Source organism: Osmerus mordax, chromosome 10 (genome assembly GCF_038355195.1).
Source record: "Osmerus mordax isolate fOsmMor3 chromosome 10, fOsmMor3.pri, whole genome shotgun sequence".
NCBI classification, from domain to species: Eukaryota; Metazoa; Chordata; class Actinopteri; order Osmeriformes; family Osmeridae; genus Osmerus; species Osmerus mordax.
In genome coordinates, this window is record NC_090059.1 from 16572183 (window position 1) to 16592811 (window position 20629).

The following is a 20629-nucleotide window of genomic DNA, read 5'->3' on the forward strand; positions in this document are numbered from 1 at the left end:
CATTTGTCCTGTTGAGATAAATCGGCCTTGGTGAGTTTTGTGTTACCCCTTACTGTTTTAGTTGGCACTTTGATGTGACAAAAAATCTTGTTAAGAAAGGAACCATTTATTTTGGCTGCAATGTTCAGCACAGTAAGATCTGATTTAATTGCTCAAATGGACTGTCTGGACAAATATTATTTTGTTACTTGTTAAAACCAGAGAGCATGGTGATGAATCTTCTGTATGATCATGGGTGGCTCTTAAGGCCCTTTTTAGGATGAATTAGAAGTACTAATCTAAGTGCTTCCATGTGAAAGAGTCAGGAGTTTGTCCATTAAATGGAGACAGAATCATACAGTCATGTTGATTTTAAAGGTTTTATTACAAATATCCCTCATATAATGGTACAACATCAATACCATTTTTCAAATACCACCAGTAAGGCACAGCAGGATTGCTGTTTCATTGCTGATATTTGCATCTCTTTTGTGCTAAGATTAGTGAGCCTCACATGTTAAGAGCATTGAAACAGGACACAATGTCAAAACAAAGCATGCACATGCAACCTGTATAACATTACACACAGCATAACCTCAGTAAGCAAAGACATCTTTAAAAATATATTTTTTGTAAAATAAGGTGTTCTAACACAATGTTTGTAGTGAGGGTGCAGGTTTTTTTTGTTGCTAAATCAATGCTTTAAAACATGTTTGGAATGGTAACAAACTTAATACAAAGAAAACCCTTTTAACAGATGTGTATTAGGCACTTGGTTTTTCAAAACATGTTAAAACTCATTCATTCACTGAATAAACAAAAGGTAATGGTTTTTAAAATATATTTAAAGTTATGTACCATCATATGATAACTACAACAATAAACATTATAATTTCCTTCTTAGTAAAACGTATTGCATATTTTATACAGACAATATCATTGTTAACGACACCTATTATTCATACATTTATTTCGGTAAGGTAATAAACATTTTTAACATTAACATACTTCCAAGTCTTTGAACAAAATGATTTAATTGAAAAGAAAATAGAGAAAAGTAGTTTGATATACAATGATGGAAAATATTAGTTATTTTTGTGCAATAAATGATATTGACTGCATAATGACACAAAATGTGTATTTACAAATATATCAAATATGCTAAACACAGTGACTTCATATGTACTGTGGCACATAGTCTAAGGCTACAGCTACATTTTCAATGTAAGCTATTATTACTGCTGTCAAAGGAAAATTATATCTATCCATAACAACTTTGGAAAATACAAGTCTGGTCACACTATATTAATGCTTTATGTTTTAAAATGAAATACATTTGACCTGAAATACATCAGTCAACATAACAGCCTGGGTTGACCAGTTCATAATCCCTTCATTCACAGTATATGATACAATATCTGGTGCTTTACAATAGGCTACAAACAAAAAACAATTTCCTATGAGGATACACATGAATGCTACATGAATATGTAAAGACTCTCGTAAACACACACTAGATATCACTGAGAGGTATGAATCTGCAACTGCTGTAGGTAGAGGCCAGGACCCTGGAAACAATAGTGGCAGTGATACTGTCCAAAAAAAACCAACACATTTGTGGGATACATAAATGTTGAAATGCATCACAGTACATGATGATGAGAGCTGTTTAGTGACAGGAATAGAATGGCCGACAAGACCACTCTGTCATAAAACGTCAGAGGCTGGGAAATGGGAGGGGGGGAGGGCTGTGGCTATTGTACACGGCGACAGTAGTAACCCAGGACTTTGCATTTCTCACACAGGTGCTGAGGGTGCTCCTTGCTCTGGTCTGACACGTCCAGCCCGTCAGGCTTCTCCAGTGGTCTCTGCACAGAGGAGGACAAAGATAGCACTCGCGTTGGCTCAAATACCCCTAGGGTTAAACATATGGAAAAGAAAACTGATCCGAGATGGATTTCAGGAGCATACATTTACATTTACATTTAGTCATTTAGCAGACGCTCTTATCCAGAGCGACTTACAGTAAGTACAGGGACATTCCCCCCGAGGCAAGTAGGGTGAAGTGCCTTGCCCAAGGACACAACATCAGTTGGCATGACCGGGAATCGAACTGGCAACCTTCGGATTACTAGTCCGACTCCCTCACCACTCAGCCACCTGACTCCCCTACACGGTGTCCCCGACCATACACTTGGTCAGTGTTATGGTCACGCCAGTTGTGTTTCATTGGGTAACTTCTGTGAACTTGGTTGTTAATATAACGATAGGTGAGAAAACTTTTCATTCTTGATTTAGTCTTACATGCAGATCTACAAGAGACAGAGATAAGAACAGAGATATTCCAACACTGTGACTAAGTGAATGTTACCTGTTTATGAGGATAAACATTGATGTGGCACTTTATACATTCTTGACCCATGTTGGCCCAAGAGTTCCCACTCATCCACTTCCTCTTGCATTTAGGGCACTTGTATTCCCCAAAACATCTCTTCTTCCCCTGATAGGGGGTCAATCCTTCCCCCTTTGGCCGGGCCTACAAGTACCAAGAAAGAATACAAATTCATGACAGAGATTCTGCAGTACTGAAAGCAAACACAGTAAGTACACGTGACACTTTTAGCTTGCATATGGAAATGCAAACGATTCCTATTTGCAATCAGCTGTGGGCAATACATGGTGCAATATGTGTGGTTTTACTGTGTACAACTGGGGGGGGGGGGTGGTTGAATATATTTTGGCTCTTGCCTCTCATCACTTTAACTTGGGGGGACTGACATATTTGGTTTCTTTGGAAAGCAGCCAATTGCAGCAAATTATGAGTAGAATTGATAACAACTATGCTGGTGGGCAGACAGAATGTTTTTATGAAGCAGTTCATAACCATAACGGAATGTTGATTTATGCTTACTTTCACTGGCTATGGTAAAACATATCTAACCAACCCCCGTATTCATAACTGACAATGTATCTGTTGAGTAATATTTTTTTAAGCAGCTCCCCAACATATCTGTTTTCGGAATTTATCTGAAAATGATGCCCATCGTCTTCCCTTGCTGAAAATAAAGACATTCCTACAGTGGGTGATGGGTCATAAACCTGGAATACTTCAGTAATTGTAAATCTATTTTATTTGTAAGTACGAAGAAGAAAAAACTGTTTCTTTGGAGAAAGCTCTTTCCATTCCAGCCAAGTTGCCTCCCTCCAGCTGTGCTCCCAGAGGACCATAAAGGAGGCCCAGGACTGAGAAAGGACCAATCAGAGAAGACTCTCCTCTACAGGACAAATACCTCAGGCCCTCAGTCATCCCTCCCAGCTGGCCCCCACCCACCAATCAGGGAACAGAGAAGTAGAAGGGGGGGGGGGAGGAAATCAAACCCAGATGAACTCTACACTTGTATAACATAAGAAACCCCTAAACCCATCATATAGACATCATTTAAATATGTTTTCAATTAAGAGCACCTTGGCTGGAAACTGGGCCAAGCCATTGCTAAGGACTGCTAGAACGAATGCATTGTAACACCCCCTAAATTGTATACTGTTTAACTGTATAGAGTTGAATGTCTGTACTTGGACATGTGCACTCACTGAACTGCTTAGAATTAAGTGACAGACAGTAGGTCAACAATTTCATGACTAACCTTATTAGCACAGGATAATAGGTCTTAAATTGTAGTACTTTGATGAAATTAACCTTTGTGATGTTCCAGTCTCATTAAGGGCATGCTGTTCCAGTGTTTGGCCATGATGAGGCGCTACATGAAGTTGGAATGTGGTGTGCACGCACACAAAACTCGACACGAGAACGTACATACAGTGTAGATTGTATTGATGTTATTAAATGGCGGTCATATTGGTAATACTTGAAACCCATAGGGATACATTTACAAGCGTGTGTCGTTTGGAAAAAAAAGTGAGGGACTAGCGAAAAGGAATGGAACGCAGTCCGAGAAGACCTTCTCGGTTTTGTTTTATTAAAAGACTGATAATGAACAGTATATGGGATAGTTATGAGAATATATATATCATATTACTTCAGAAACACGATACATCTGTGATTTTTCCAGTGAGAAGCATTACTACATAGCTCCTGTGGCTCCTGCTGGCCAGTAATTCCTTTCTTTGCAATAACCCTGATTTAAGACCCTTCCAAGATGGCAGCTGTTTGGTTACATTCTACAGGCATGTATAACTATCCCAAAAGCCAGTCTATGGTGTATATTTTCCAATCCACATCTGTGATCTGACCACTCTCTCCTCAGCCCACTTCCAGAGAGGATGAACAGGCCGAGAATCGTCTTCCTGCTGGAGGAAGCAGCTTTCACTATGCAGAGCAATCAAAACAAACTGGGTTACATACAGGGTGCCAAAGGGCATGGCACACTTCTAACTTTCCACCGGTCCAAACAAAGCATTGGCATTGAGAGCTGAGTACAATGGACAAGACACAAAGATCTGACACGCAACAGAGAGGCTGTGTGGGAAGAATACATGAGAATGAAGAATGGATGCGAGGGAAAAATTCAGTCTTTTAGTCCTAACAACTTTGTCATCATTTGTTACTTTACGCATTATGCAACTACTGTATTTCTGTTTTTCAACTCATGTCATACTCAGAGTGTAACTGGAGGAGGATCACATGGAAACTTTATTAGATACGTAGAGTGAGAGATTGTGTAGCTTTTCTTTGTCTTTGGATCTGTGCAATCATTCGACACAACATCTGCGTGAATCAAAAGCATGCTTCAAAACTTCCTGGTTGGAAGCGCCATCATCCTTTCCGTCTCTCTTGACCGCAACGAACGTCTTCCCATCTGTCCTTGAACACAGCGCCACCAACACCCCAACTGAATACAGCAAGACTTTCCGACCAGGAGCCTTGCATCCCCATGCTAGACACTGAGAAGGGAAAGCTGGACTTCTAGATCAGTCCAGAAGATCCTGGAATGATTCCTAGTTCCTGGTGAGAGGGCCCTGGGAGGTGGGCCACAGCCGAGTCTCCGTGCCAGCATCTGGAAACCATCACGATACACAATGGAGTTTCTCCAGAGCTGGAACCCCTCCACACTCCCCCCCCCCCACCCCCCTCCACACTCCCCCCCCCCCACCCCCCGGGACATCCATCCAACAGAACATGAGACCACTAAACCTATCGGGTACCATGTGGTCAATTACCCCACACTAACAAACCCAGAGCCCTTCCCCTCCTGTTGTTTTCCTTGGACAGGACCCCCAGACTAGCAGAGGAGCCCAGCTGTTTGCTAAGAAAAACACAATCTAACTGGATGGGATTGACATCCTTGGAGGAAGACCTTGTCGTCTGTCTTCTGTTTCAAAGCAGCTACATGTGCCTCCTAATGTCTTCGGTAACGGGCATCAGTCAAGGGTTTTAAGCTTAAAACCAATGTCATACCTGACTGTATGGAGGTATTTTGTTTCACTGCTTGTGACATCAACCACGTTATACTGTACAATACTAACAGAATTTGAATTTGTTTACTCAGCAGACTGCTGGGCTGGTAATTCTGCGATAACTACACTGTACTCTAATGCATGCCTCACTGGAATCTACTTAACCCTTGTGTTATCTTCGGGTCATTCTGACCCATCAGTCATTGTGACCCACCGTCGTATTGCGACAACTTTACCGCATACAAAAACAAAGTGAAGCATTTTCTTTTAACCGTGGGCTGTCTAAGACCCCCCACATTGCAAAGGTTAAAAGAAAATTATTTTTATTTGTTTTTGTATTGGGTAAAATTGGGTAAACACAACGATGGTTCGTTATGAACCTTTGGGTCATGTGACCCGAAGGCAGCACAAGGGTTAAATCAAATCAAAATGTATTTGTATAGCCCTTTTTACAATCAATGTCACAGAGGGCTTCCCTCTAACACTTAGGTGTTAAACAATGGCAACAAGGTGTTTAGTGTCAGGTCAAAATAAATAAAAGCCATCATACAATCCGTTAACAAAATCTTTAACCAGGACCAACAGAACCACACCAAATAAAGTGTGATAGTTACTCTCTCTCGTCCATCGTGATTATCCTTTCTCAATGGTTTTCCGTGATCCAGTCTGTCTATTACATTTACATTTAGTCATTTAGCAGACGCTCTTATCCAGAGCAACTTACAGTAAGTACAGGGACATTCCCCCCGAGGCAAGTAAGGTGAAGTGCCTTACGGCCAGAATTGAACTGGCAACCATCAGATTGCTAGCCCGCTTCCCTAACCGCTCAGCCACCTGACTCCCTGACATAGCATGTCTTTCCTCCACAAGCAGCTGTTCACACCATGCTATAGTGCTGAGCTAAGCATTCCTGCTCTGCACATGCGTTTATCTACAGATACAGTACAGTAGTTACTGCCTTCTCCTCTGGATCTTCACAGCCATTGCAACATAGAGGGCGAAATGGTGAGAGATTATAGCATGGGATGGTCATTTGCTTCCCCACTAAATCCCATTCAACAAAATCACCTCAGTATTCAGATATGAACCAAAATCCCAGTCTTGTTGTTAAGGAAATGGAATCTGTGTCCAGTTTTACACAATGGCATTCCCCCCCCCCCCTAAATATATCAGCGTGGCCCACAAAAGTAAACCATGATTAAATGTTTGTAAGTTTGAAGCTATACAGTGTTGCTACAGTGCAGTCACTCCAATCCCCTCATGACTGCTCCAAGTATTACAATCCCTTGCTCAGCGAAGCTGCAAGGATGAGAAACGTGCTTCCCCCCCGATATGAACAGTTCATGGAAATAACAGTTGGTGGGTCGTAAACCAGAATATTGCTTTTCTGTTTGTCTAGATTAAATCCGAGGATTTTGAATAATCGTCTCTTTATTGGAGCTCTAATAGAAAGATTACGTGGTCATGGCTTCTAAATTTGAATGGAAACGTAGGATGTTAATTTGTGTTTAGATTAAATGTCACTTTAATGCCTCTGGGTTCCAGAGATCCTACAAAGCAACAAAAAACAGCAACACTTGCGTAATGAACTCAGGCGTTGACGTTCCGGGAGTTACGAGAAGATCAAAGTCAATCAAAGGCCCATGAACGCTACGTCTCCCAGCCTGGTCCTCAGTTTAACTCAGCTGAGATCTCTCCTGAGCACTGGCTGTGTTGATGACTTGTCCAGCTGTGCACCAGCATAACATTTCAGGCAGTAAGAATGAAGGGGGCAGGTGGGCTCGCAAGCAGACACAAGATGGAACAGAAGAAATATTCCCATCTTATTCCAAAACATGGGAGTGAATGAGAAACAAGATAGGGTTATCAAATGTTTCTGTAGGAGGGATTGAGGAAAGGTTATTCTTCACAAAGCTAGTTTGTTGCAGATGGAGTCGATAATGGCCGGGTTTCCCAGATTCGTTAAGAAGCTCTTAACGCCAAGAGCTTCTTAGGAGCGTTCTAAGAGTGTTCTAGAGCGTTCTTAGAACGCTCTTAAGAAGCTCTCAGCGTTAAGAGCTTCTTAACGAATCTGGGAAACCCGGCCAATATTGTTTCCTGACTCGGACATCAGTATTTTGTTAAGGTTCTACACTGTAAAATCTAAACATGGTTTCCAGAGATAATTGTTATATTTAAACAAAACAAAAATTCCAATGTAAAACAGGCCATGCCATTTGACACTGTTAGGATTCAGCCAGTGTCCTTACAGCCAGAGATGAGGCTTACCCATGTAACAATACATCAATCTGCCCTATGTCAGCACTGCACTAGTCAGATGGCTGAGCGGTTAGGGAATCGGGCTACTTCTCCGAAGGTTGCCGGTTCGATTCCCCAAAAATATGACGTTGTGTCCTTGGGCATGGCACTTCACCCTACTTGCCTCGGGGGGAATGTCCCTGTACTTACTGTAAGTCGCTCCGGATAAGAGCGTCTGCTAAATGACAAAATGTTAATGTATGGACATGTATGAAGCTTTGATATCACTCTCTCTCACTTATCTCCCTTCATGTTCTCCTCACTCATTCTAGAAAGTACCAACCCCCCCCCCCCCCCCCCCACACACACACATTCTTTTTTTAAACTATGGCAACCAATCAATTACTTCCAACTGTGATCCTTCAATATAAACATGTTGTTAAATTGGCCACACTATGTGTAGAGACTTTTATTTTATCATTAAAAACAAGAAGAGCAAGGCAAAGTGTAAAAAAAAAACATCGTAGCACATCCACAACAACAGGCAGTTTTTCATTTTTTACTGAAAGAAAACAGCCATTGGTTATCAGAAGTAGTGTTCCCAACATTCCACTGTCTTCTCTATCTCTTCTTCTCCTACGTCTATAAAGATGCTCAGGCCAAGATCAACAGAAGACCACACATCTTCCAGATAACAGATTTATCTGCCCAAGAAGAACCAAAGCCATCAGCACATCAGTGCTGCTTGAGGTTTTCCAGTCACACATTCGACTGTGAAGAAGACATCTCGGTTGAAATAATACAAAATAAATATATAATATCTAAATGAACATAAATAATACACTGTAAGGGTTTCTGTAAATCTTACTGACACAAAAAAAAACGGTGTCTTGGTTTAGTTTTAATCACAAAGGTAAACTGGCTGAGCCCAAGCCACTTCAGGAAGGACTTCATGAGAAGAAACATCAAAGCACAGAGTCAGACCTCATTTTTAACCCCTGCAACTGTCAAAGGACTCTCTGTCCTAAGTCATTAATCAAACCAGTTCAGTGCATTCCGACATTCTTTAAGAAACCCCGCGTAGAAATCAACACACACCACTTAGCCTCTAAACTATCAGAGACCCTTCCTTTTCCCAATCCAGGTTTTTTTCTTTTTTACACACATCTCAGCCCTGTTTTGGACACAGACATGTCTGAGCGAACCTGTAAGAGAGGCTCCTGCTAGGCAGGGCCCTCCAGAACCCAGAGGAGAGAGACAGGGATGACTTCATGGCAGCAGCCATGCGGGGCTGAAGGCAGCACCATGCTAAAAGGAACAATACAACCATACTTCCTGACCTCTCGGTCCACAGACCCTGCAGAGAAAACAATAACCTCCTTATTTAGGCCCAGCCATTCCCAGCACTGAGCCATTCCCTGTCAGCGCTCTGTCACTCTTCTAATCACTTTACAGTAACAGAGTTGAGCAGCTTAATTGGTGCGGGGTCACTGGGCTGTTATGACCTTGATGTAGGAGCGGGATGGCTGACGTTGTGACATATTTATCGTAACATGTGGACTGATTAGGTGCCTATCCTTATCAGGTGTTGGTTGGTAGCATGTGAGAATGGCCTGGGGATTCCAATCTGAACAGCATTTACGTATTTGTATAATGTTTCAGAATATTAGAACCTTAATGCACTGCTCTACAGAGACACATACAAACATACAGCGCAGTCAGTGCATGCATATCGTACATACATTGTGTATTCACATTACTAGAATGTACTGTAAATGCCACAGATTCTTAACCGCAAGGACAAAAAGCAGTTTGTCAGTTGTTTGCAGCTCTGCTTAGCTTTTCAAGAACTGAAGAGGCCTTTGTTAAAAAAGGACTGCTCCTTAATCATTGCTTTGGGTTTGAAATCCAGCAACACTCGATAAAATCTGACATCATCTTCCTACAACAGAGCATGGAGGAGGAGGCCGGTAGAAATGGTTTCCAGACTTTGCACATTTAAAGGGGTGGGGCTCTAGGAAGCATCATAAATATCTCCCAGCAACATTCTGACAGCTTAACCCGGCTGTGAAACACATCTCAGCAAATGTTGTTGATGTCCTCCAATTGACCATAGCAGGGGTTACACAGTACATACACTGACTTAATACAAACAGCAATGTAAACATATGCATTGACTAAATGTAAACAGCAATTGCCGACAGAGTTATCGAAAATGATTCATTGTTTGTCTTTCTGAGTGGAGCAGAAACTGTGTAACTAGGGTCCAACCAGTGCAACCAAAACCAGCCCTCCACTAACCACCATTACCTGTGATACCCTTAGCAAGGAGGCAGGTGTTCAAAGGTACTCCTCTTTACCTCCCTGGATAAAAGTTGGTTAAACCAAACCTTCTTTCTTCTGTCTTTTCCCTTGACCCTGATGAGATACTCTCTGTTCTTTGATTCAAATCCACTCAGCAACAAAAGTCTGTGATAGTCATTCCAGGACTCGAGTACTCTCTGGAGCTAAGGTACCCTAAGAATCTCCATCCTAAGAACAACAAAAGGTGCCTGTGGGTATGAGGATGTTAACCTAGTCATCCGCTAAAAAGATGAATCTTGTGCACAACACACTTTGTTCATATTGAACTTCAGTAAGTAGAGTGTGTGGGTTGGTTATCAGGGGTCAAGCTTTGAAACACAAAATGACCCAAGGAGGCACTTACAGCAAAGCAACGTCATAAATTACCAAAGTCACTGGTGATCTGGATAATCATCACAAGATGTGGTGAGATGGTGCAGCACTGAGAGATGTCCTGAAGATTTGTGCCACAGTCAACACAGTCTGCCATCAACACAGAGCCCTGAGATTCACTGAAGTTCTTTGTATTCAGTTACAGGCTTACATCCTCTTTCTTGAGAAAAAAATGGAAGTAAAATCATGTGTTTACCTTTTATGTGTCACGTTGTTAAGCGTAATGTCTTGAATCTTCCCATGGCATTTAACTTTGCAGTCTATGTTTAACTCAGACCACAGAACATGTCTTTTTATTCCCTATTTATGTTTCTTTAACGTTGCATAGCACTTGTTCGTTAATCAACCAAGCGATCCCTTTATGTTAAATGAGACTAATGCTGGATATTTCCTTGTGAAAATGATCAATAGAGGAGTCTGGCGGCACACACTATTGTGGTCATGTTTCATTCCATTCTCCTGCACAGCTCAACAGACCTCCCTATCGTCTTTCATTAAGTCGAGCTTGCGGATCTAATCTCACATCTGGTCCACATTATCATCCTATGGTACAACAACTCCACTGGAATATGTGCATAGGATGTACTGCGAAATCTCCATCACCTTGATGAAAAGGAATGTCAACTTTCAGAATTAAAACTTGATGAGGAAGCGAAGTAAAAACAAAAAACAAATAAAATAACAAAAATATACTAGGCTAATGTAGTTAAAAACAGTTTAAACTTCTGTCTGTTCAGATCGATCCCTGTCATTTACAGCAGAAGTGACAAAGCCATAAGCCGTCGGTTTCAGAGCAAGATCCCTGGACTATGTGACTGTACATGTGACTGTGGTTTTACCTGGAGGTGTGGTCCGCACAGCTTACCTGAGGGCAGTCTTTGATGTAGTGTCCTTTGTTGAAGCAGAGGTGGCACAGGTAGTTGGGCGGTGGCCGCTTGCTGGGTTTGCGAGTCTCCGAGGAAATGGACAGGTCTGTGAAGTGGTCCGTTAAAGAGTGGAGGCCCTGCACAATGTTGTTGAGGGAGCCATAGGGAGAGGAGCTCTTGTAGAAGTTGTTGTTCAAGGCCTAACAAACAAAGACAATTACATACATGCAGGGCAACTTATGACAATGATGTCAATAAAACACACAGGAATTAGTATATGTGTATCAAAGCTTTTGTGATTTCCACATTTTTCCCTATACGTAAACACTTAGAATGAGTTTGAATCCCTACAGGGTTAACTGATTTGCTGCTTCTTCCTCTTTGATTGATTTGGTTGTTTGTTAGTGTCTCTTCCCTCTGTAAAACACAAGACAGTAGACTTTCCTTTATCCCTGCAGATGTTCCATTCATTCTGTGAACAGATAGTGTCCATTTCCTTGGAGGAACAAAATGCCTTTGTCAAGCATTTTTCCCATTCCTCCTATTAGTAGGACACAATCAACATCATTGTATGTATGGGACTGGCACTATGGTACTGTGTGTTTACTCCACTGTGTTAGAGCACAGAACTTGAATCCAAGTACAGAGTCATCTCCATTGATATGACCACTGTCATGGCAGCCAAGCAGTAGACTGACAGTTTGAAACAAATCCTTAACATTTGGTTCTGCCTTCCTTGTGAGTGATTAACAACCAGCTGCACACCAGTTATTGTTAAACTACATGTCTTGCTGACAACAAGCTTTTATTGAAAGCAAAATTTATGTGATGGAGACATCATGGCCCCTATACATTGACGGGTATTTGAAGTGATCACTGCCTACAGTGTAGCCTACTCCATGTGTTTTTCTCACCCAGTCAGATGAATGTAGTAGTATCCTATTCAGTCAGAAGAATAGTAGTATCCTATTTGAGAGTACTAGCTCCTGGGATGTATGGTAATCGAACTGAGCAGTGAGTTTCAGTCACAGAACTGGCCGTACCCCTCCGACCAAGAGCGTCCGTTCGAACCCGGGTAAACTCTCGCATTCATCTTTTATAAACCTGTAAGGGGCCTTTCTCAACCTGCCCTACCTCCTGGGCTGCCAACGGACATCAGAACACGTCTCAACACACACAGGCACTATATCTGGACACAAGACACATATTCATAGTAGACAGCTGATCACCACATCCCAGTGGAGGCACATTGCTGGCATACACAGTGTGGGTTAACAAAAATAGTCTGGTTGATTCCAACTGAAACCCAAATCTGAAAAATATGTGCTATTTTCTTTGTTTTCTTAACGGTATATGAAATAAAACTTTAAATTATTAATATAATTCATGTCACAGTTTCCCTTGGACGGCCAGCCATAACTTTGCAGTAAATTACACAATAATAATACAATTATGCAACGTTATGCACTCTGCTATCGGTTATGAAATAAAGGATGTGATTATGGCATGCATATCGCATGAACAGAATTGATACTCTACCTCAGTCCTCTGAAGTTGCAAAAAGTTGTTAAGATAGTTGGAGTTCAGCGCTGAGCTCAAATCAGGAGCGGAGCGCTTGGTATAGTTCAAGTCTGTGATAGAAATGTCCGACTCTGGTTTGAACGCATCAAAGGCATTGGTCTGGTGAGTATCTTGTAAAGACATATAGACCCAGTTCAGCAACTGCGCTGGTTGGTACACTGAGGTACTCGTGTCTATGGCAGACATCAGGCTCATCTTGGTAAGAATGTGCCTCTTCCACCGTTATTCGCTGCTGCTGAATTTATCAAATGACCAAATTGTTCTCCTTTTCATTACACCTCTTCAACGCAGTTTAAAATATTACTGCATTTACTCTAAATCAGACCTATGGGACTCCAATCCCTGGTTTATGTTCTCGGGAGAACCGTGGTAAAGGCATGACAGGGCAAAAAGTTTCTGCCCGTCAAATCTAGTGGCTCTAGAACTCAGAGTACAGATTAGATTAGCTCATTGCATATTCTCCCGGTCATTGGAGTACGTCATCACGTACAGGAGGTCCTATGTTAGTTAGGATGTAGGCACTCTATTTTCATTAAAAAACACTTTTCTGTATGTTCTTAAAATAAATGTGGTTCTTATTTATTCGTCTTAGAGCAACAAAGGCCCAGCAACAAATTACGGAATATGATCAAATAATCTAAATTCATAACTTTTTACAAGACTATATGTGGGTTCAGGTTAGGAACAAGTAGCCTACATTAATCTGGTGTTCGAACACATTGATAGAATTACACACATAAATCAATCTTTCCTGCATGTATAAACGACACTCATAGCCTATAAAACTTCAGTTTGTAGAAATGCTGCCATCTAGTGATAGTCAAAAATGAATGATGTGTGGGATAAAATATGAATAGCCTACAGATGCAAAGTAATCTTAAAAGTAAGCTTAACTCAGTGTCAATTCAGCTTTTATTTTATCCATTGGCAAATGTGATTATATTGAATAATGAACATTCAGTAATTCATATTGTGTTGGCCAATTTAACATGTTGTAGACTGTTGGACCTGTTTTAACACCCCGCCCAGAGTCAGATTAGCGTCTTGCGTCTCATTTCTAGAAAGCATAAAACCAGTGACACTGGTTGACTACTTGTCTATGCATGGTATATGTTGGTGACTCAACAAACGTAGGCTGTAATGTTTTTTTCTGAGGATATCATGGCTAAGGGAGTAAAGTACGTCAGCCTATCGCTGACATGTGATCACGTACTCACTTATTCCATGAATGTATAAAGAGAACACTACGGGTGTGGCCATTCTTAACTAACTGCAACACTACACCAAGTAGCCTATGTAATGCACACTAAACACTGCCTTTCTATGAGTAGGCCTTACACTGGGTGAGTGCGTACTTATTTAAAGAACGGCTATAGATCACAAGAGATGTTCTAGTGTTCCAATTCTTTTAAAATAATCGGGAGGTTATCAACTTTGACAGTATTGCAACAGAGACTGACAGACCATCAATTAGCCTAACCTTTCATAGAGAGCGTTCCTGTTTACGTTCACGCCTCTTGACTCAATTCGGAGCAAAGATTACAAACTGGAAACAATGATAAGACCCACCCACAACTAACCCCGCTTGAGAAGCATTCCTCTTCCTGAATCTCCAGTGGGAAAGATCATCGGACGTTGAAAACACAGTAAGAAACACATTTTTGCAACGTTTAGAATGTTAGATCGCAACGACACAGCAAATGTCACTTGTAATCAAGCTTAAAACGTGTAACGTTGTGCTAGCCCTCTAATTTGCTTTATTTACTCGTCCGGTTTGAGGGAACAAAACGTAAAGCTAATCACTGCTTGGCCCATCTACTCTGCGATACCATTTTAGAGCTGAAGCTTAGCCAGTTTAACTTTCATGGCGTGTTTTCACATTTTCAGCATCATTCTGTAGGCTCTCTGCATAGTGTATACACTAAACAACTGTGGTTGAACTCATACCACTGTTTAGTCTCGAAGCTATAGGCGTCTTGAATGAGCCACTCCGTAATTACACTGCGATGTATGCTAGTGAATTGGTTATTACGTAACCAGGTCTCGAAGAAGGATTACCACGATAAAAAAAACATAGACCAATATCCTGATTGGTTGAATGTTCATTTTCGAACTTCCAAATTCAGAAAATAGGTCGTATCTAGGCTACATGACATATAGGCCCATCTCAGTAAACTGTTCATTTCGACTCAAGGGGGAAGCGGATGCGATTGATGTCACAGTGCTTCGAGGGCCGTGAAGTTTTGACAGTGTGCTTGCATGATCATCTGACTTTTTCTTTTAACAATCTGGGGCGACGTGTACGTTACGACCACAAAGTCATACTTTCTTATTGCTCTGCTGTTGCGGTGATTTAGGTTTTAAAATTAATCTCGTTTACCAGAAGTTATTTTTGTTCTCTCTGAAAGTGTTGAAGAGTAGCTTAGGAGGAACTGGTAGAAAGGGGAAAGGCGATGCCCCGTTTACACACAACTCTCACTATCAGGCCTGGCCTGTTCAGAAGTCAGATTTGTGAGGATAGTTTAAAGTAGATTCGTAGTGAGAGGTGCTCACCAGTTGACCTGAAGACTTATCTTGATGCCAATAATTGTGTGTTGAAAAATATGCAAAAATGAAACCTGACACATATAGTAGGCTAATTATTATTAATTAAATGAACTTTAATTAAATAATCCTTTGCTGGACACATGGGAACACTGCAAATGCTGTTAACTACTGTTTTAGCACCTAATCTCTCAATATTTCTGTGTTCATCTAGACTGAGGCATGATAGACCATGTCCCTTGTCCACGGTTGAGCCAGCATATGACCTTACTGTGCTTACTTCCTCAAGGTGCTGAAGATGAGCTATCCTGGATACCCTTCTCAGTCTGGTGGCTACCCGCCTCAGGCAGGCGGTTACCCACCTCAACCAGGGGCATATCCCCCTCAAGCTGGGGGCTACCCACCTCAACCAGGGGCATATCCCCCTCAAGCCGGGGGCTATCCACCACAAGCAGGCGGTTACCCACCCCAAGCCGGGGGATATCCACCCCAAGCTGGAGGCTACCCACCCCAAGCTGGAGGCTACCCACCCCAAGCTGGAGGCTACCCACCCCAAGCTGGAGGCTACCCACCCCAAGCTGGAGGCTACCCTGCTGGAGCAGGGGGGTATCCTGCAGCAGGAGGGGGCTACCCTGCCCCAGCTGGAGGGTTCCCCCCTCAGGCAGGAGGCTACCCTTCTATGCCCCCAGCAGGTAAGGGTACACGGTTGTGGAGACTCTGCAACACAGTTGTTTTATTTATGCTGTCAACTAGGTTCATCAATGGGAGTTGAGACAAGGCTATTCAAAGTTTTTTTTTTCAATGAAAAGACTAATTGGAGGATTGTGTTCTTTTTCTAGGAGGTGGTTGGGGGGGAGCCCCTGCAGGATATGGAGTGGTACGTTGTACTTATTATAAATAGTGGCCATTATGTACTGACAACATAGCAACAGGCTCAGATAAAAACGTTTTATTTTTATTTTTATGTTAAAATGTTTTTATTTTATTTCCCGCCAGTCATTATCATTAATAACTGTTATTACACCCAGCCAGGGCAAAATATGCCTCAAGGGTACCCGGGTGGCCCTGCTCCAGGTCAACCCATGCCAACCCAACCAGGCGCCCCCGTCCCTAACCCATCCATGCCGGGTTACGGGGGAGGGACTCCTCAGGGACCGGCTGTAAACGTGAGACTATTTCAAGTTGTGTGGTGATTTGTCATTGCAATGTTTTCCCCTGATAATTTGTTAATGTTTGTGGTGTCACTGTCCTGATCAGAGAGGATACAGGGGCTCCCTGAAGGACTTCCCCGGGGCAGATCCACTCAGGGATGTTGAGGTCCTCCGAAAGGCCATGAAGGGATTTGGTCAGTACGGGTTTTTGTATGATTTTTAATTTAATGGTTATGCTGGCTTTGTAGTACATTTAGCACATTTAGCCTTACACCTGTGCTAAGTAGACATATTATCACCGTATTTTCCGGACTATAAGTCGCTCCGGAGTATAAGTCGCATCAGTCAAAAAATGCGTCATGAAGAGGAAAAAAACATATATAAGTCGCACTACACTATAAATCGCATTTATTTAGAAATGTATTTCACAAAATCCAAGACTAAGAACATACATTTAAGTCCGAGGCGAGTCCAACAAGCAAGTTACCGCTAAACTAGTTCACCAAGCTCCCGATCTCATTCCACATCACTGATTCCGTTGAACTCGTCGATTCATGTCAGTCAGTATGAATTAACATTTAAAAACATGTTAAATTACATATATTTTGATATGTAAGTTGTGCCTGACTATAAGTCGCAGGACCAGCAAAACTATGAAAAAAAAGTGTGACTTACAGTCCGGAAAATACGGTACTTATAAACTGGTCCCTACAAACAGGAACTGATGAAGGAGCCATAATTGAACTTCTCGGAAACCGTACCTGTAAGCAAAGAGTGCCAATGGTAGCTGGCTACAAAACCACTTACGGGAAGGTGAGATCCAGCACGATACAGTTGTTTGTTTGTTTCGTTTATCGTTTGCTGCTGCTGATGAGGAGTGTAAATGACAAACAATACCTTCAATGTTTTTTGCTTCTTCAAGGATCTATTCCATGATTTGAAGTCTGAGCTCACGGGACACTTTGAGGAACTGGTTCTGGCCATGATGAAGACACCTGGGAGTTTTGCAGCATCTGAGCTCCGAGAGGCCATAAAGGTAGAGGATCTTCTGATGTGATCTACATCTCCCAAAGTATTGTGGCTCATCACATCTGTGACTTTGACTTGGATTAAAAATAAAGGTCAAAACACCAAACAGTTCTAACTGAAAATACTGCAGCTTTGGGAGGATTGTACACTTAAAAGGACGCCTTCTCCAGATGGGAATCGTTTTTGTGAATATCTTTCATTCAGTTAGACGTCTATAACAGATTGTGATTCTCTCATAGGGGGCAGGCACTGATGAAGCATGTCTGATCGAGATCCTGACGTCACGCAGCAATTCTGAGATCAAGGAGATCTGTCAGATTTATAAGACCGGTAGGTGTCCAAGTGTTTGACTGAAGGGGATAAGGGGATGCCATGTGACTCGTGAACTGACCTGAACTAAAATGGTGTGTTTAGAATACGGGAAAACACTGGAAGATGCCATCAGCAACGACACTTCCGGACACTTCCGGAGACTCCTCATCTCACTCTGTCAGGTAACACTTGTTCAAACTCCCTCTAAACCACGTATTGAACGCAGGATCCATTTGCCAGCTTCTGTGTCGTTAACAGTTTTGATGGTCCATGTGAACTCAAAGCCATGGCACAGAAAATACATAAGAAAGAAACTTGTTCAAGATGGATATTTCCTACCTATTTTAGTTTTGAGACCAATTCAAATTTTTAAGAAACTAAAGACAGTCAGGCACAAATTCATGTCTTGAATTACGTTTTCTACCTTATATCCAGGTGACTAATTTGCTTTGCTTGTTGGAAACATATTAGACTGTCCTTGTGCTGTAGTGAGAAATGTATAGCACTACAGCACAACAGGCAGTCTCCTTTAAATAGTGGCAGGATGTTAACCGCAGAAGCCATATCACTTAATGTTGCAATGGCTCAAATGTGAAACATTGCACGTTTTTGTCTCTGAGAAATGCCTGTTTCAACATTTCCCTTGTAAATAGGGAAACCGTGACGAGAGGGAAACTGTGGATATTGCCATGGCAAAACAGGATGCTCAGGTAAGGACACTTCAAAATACTGCTTGAATTTTTGTCTGAGTATTAAGCAGTCTACTATGTATAAGTTTGTGTTCTCAATCTCTTGATGGCTATTATTCATGATCACAATGCTGCGATGGAAACTGTTTCTCTATCAGTTCTGTATCACTCCTCTGTCTCATAGGATATTGTCTAGCTAGATATTCTGTGTCTAGATATTGTCTATCTCTCTTTTATTTTTATTTATACATTCTGCCTTTTCTACTTAATTTTTTTCTTTTAGATCCGTATATGTTATTTGTATGCACTTTCCTGCCACAGTAAATTCTGTCTTTGTGTGAACTTACATGGCAATAAAAACCTATTATTATTCTGATTCTTATCATCCTCCTCAGTGGCAGTATGCAGTGCTGCATGGGGTTCACATGCTTTTATTTTGTTTCCTAGAAACTGTATGCTGCAGGAGAAAACAAAGTGGGCACAGATGAGTCTCAGTTCAACGCCATCCTGTGTGCCCGCAGCAAGCCTCACCTGAGAGCAGGTGGGCTACCCCAAACATCACTGTGTTCATTTCCTCAGGCCTCGTTTCCTTGTGGCTTCGCCTCACTTCCTGTCCACTCAGGCCTCACCAATCCAAGCGTTTGGTTTTTGAATGAGTTATGAACAGGCTGAATGAGATTTGACCCAAGGTATTAGTCGGGATATATATGATAATTCCTCCTTACGTTGTCCTAAATATCCTTGCCATGCCTCTCATCCCTAAAAGTGTTCCATGAGTACCAGCAGATGTGTGGGCGAGACATTGAGAAGAGCATCTGCAGGGAGATGTCTGGAAATGTGGAATCTGGGATGGTTGCTGTGGGTGAGTCCATGGCATAAACTGTAACCAAACTGTCAATATAAAGAAAATATAGTTACTAGTATCGATGCAGTCACCAAAGTTAGTTTGTCAGTGTATAGATTGAAGATGAATTATAAGCTCTGTCTCTTGTTCCACAGTAAAGTGCATCAGGAACACCCCTGCTTACTTTGCAGAGAGACTCCACAAGTCCATGCAGGTATAGCACACATCCTGTGCCTCTGTGATGACAATGTAAAGAAGCCTATTCTGTAGAGTACTGGTCTAACTGGTTTAATCCGGTATTTGCTCCCAGGGTGCTGGGACCATGGACAGGACCCTGATCCGGATCATGGTGTCTCGCTCTGAGGTGGACATGCTGGACATCAGACAAGTGTATGTGCAGACTTACGGCAAGTCACTGTACACTCACATCTCTGTAAGTACCAATGTCAAAAGGACACCTCTAAGTAGGTTGTTACACAAACGCTTATCACACATCAGTAGACATTCTGCACAGGAGTGGAGGATACTGTTGGGTAGAGCTGGTCTGATCTCCTGTGTTCTGACCTATTGTGTTCTGATCTCCTGTGTGATAGGGTGACACCTCTGGTGATTACAAGAAGATGCTGTTGAAGCTGTGTGGTGGAAGTGACTAGAAGCTATTTCAAGGGACACTGTACTGGTAGTCCTCACGATTAGAAGAATGTGCCAGGACCTTATATTTGCCTGTTATGCTTGTAGTTATTTCAGCCACTCATTGTCTCTTGCAAATGCTGCATTTTAAGATGCCAACATCACACACATACACCCCGTGACCTTTGCTGAGGGAGAACATGACTTTAATTTAACCTGGTGTAGGCTGTATTTAGTCAGGTCTATGTTACTGTGGTCGTCTGTTTTGTGTAGTATGTTTAATCGTATTTCGAGACAAATCATTTTATATGACTGAAAACTAATGAATTAATTAATAATAATAGTTGAGATTATACACTATTTTAAAGACTAAATATGTATTAAGAAGTACATGTATCAAGTAACCATATATTTCTGACTATGCAAATTAATCTCTTGGGATGATGGTTTTCTCTGTAATATTCTTTCACTGTTGCCTTTTTCAAATTGCTGAAAACCAAAAGCAAATGGCTTGTGACCCTTTCAATGTTATTGCTGTTCAATTACTTTCTCAAATTGTTCATTTACTGTTTTTATTATTTCCAGAAGGTGATAGTTGTGGAAGCATTGTGCCCG

At 41.8% G+C, this 20629-nt stretch overlaps 2 protein-coding genes across 2 annotated transcripts; one reads left to right on the top strand and one right to left on the bottom strand.

Moving 5' to 3' along the window:
- Nucleotides 1-345: 345 nt before the first annotated feature.
- LOC136950567 (zinc finger CCHC domain-containing protein 24-like) lies at nt 346-13189 on the bottom strand. Its single transcript, XM_067244977.1, has 4 exons — nt 12774-13189; nt 11234-11434; nt 2351-2515; nt 346-1847 (listed from the first exon to the last, which is right to left on the bottom strand). Exons 1-4 carry the CDS (start codon nt 13008-13010, stop codon nt 1734-1736), a joined length of 717 nt encoding a protein of 238 aa, XP_067101078.1. The 5' UTR covers nt 13011-13189; the 3' UTR covers nt 346-1733.
- A 1160-nt stretch (nt 13190-14349) lies between these two features.
- anxa11b (annexin A11b) lies at nt 14350-20324 on the top strand. The gene is made up of 15 exons (XM_067244489.1): nt 14350-14461; nt 15649-16051; nt 16199-16236; nt 16388-16525; nt 16617-16704; nt 17229-17323; nt 17433-17546; nt 17779-17869; nt 17954-18033; nt 18505-18561; nt 18988-19081; nt 19307-19402; nt 19540-19598; nt 19695-19817; nt 19978-20324. The coding sequence occupies exons 2-15, from the start codon at nt 15658-15660 to the stop codon at nt 20035-20037; spliced, it is 1527 nt and encodes a 508-aa protein (XP_067100590.1). The 5' UTR covers nt 14350-14461; nt 15649-15657; the 3' UTR covers nt 20038-20324.
- Nucleotides 20325-20629: the final 305 nt, after the last annotated feature.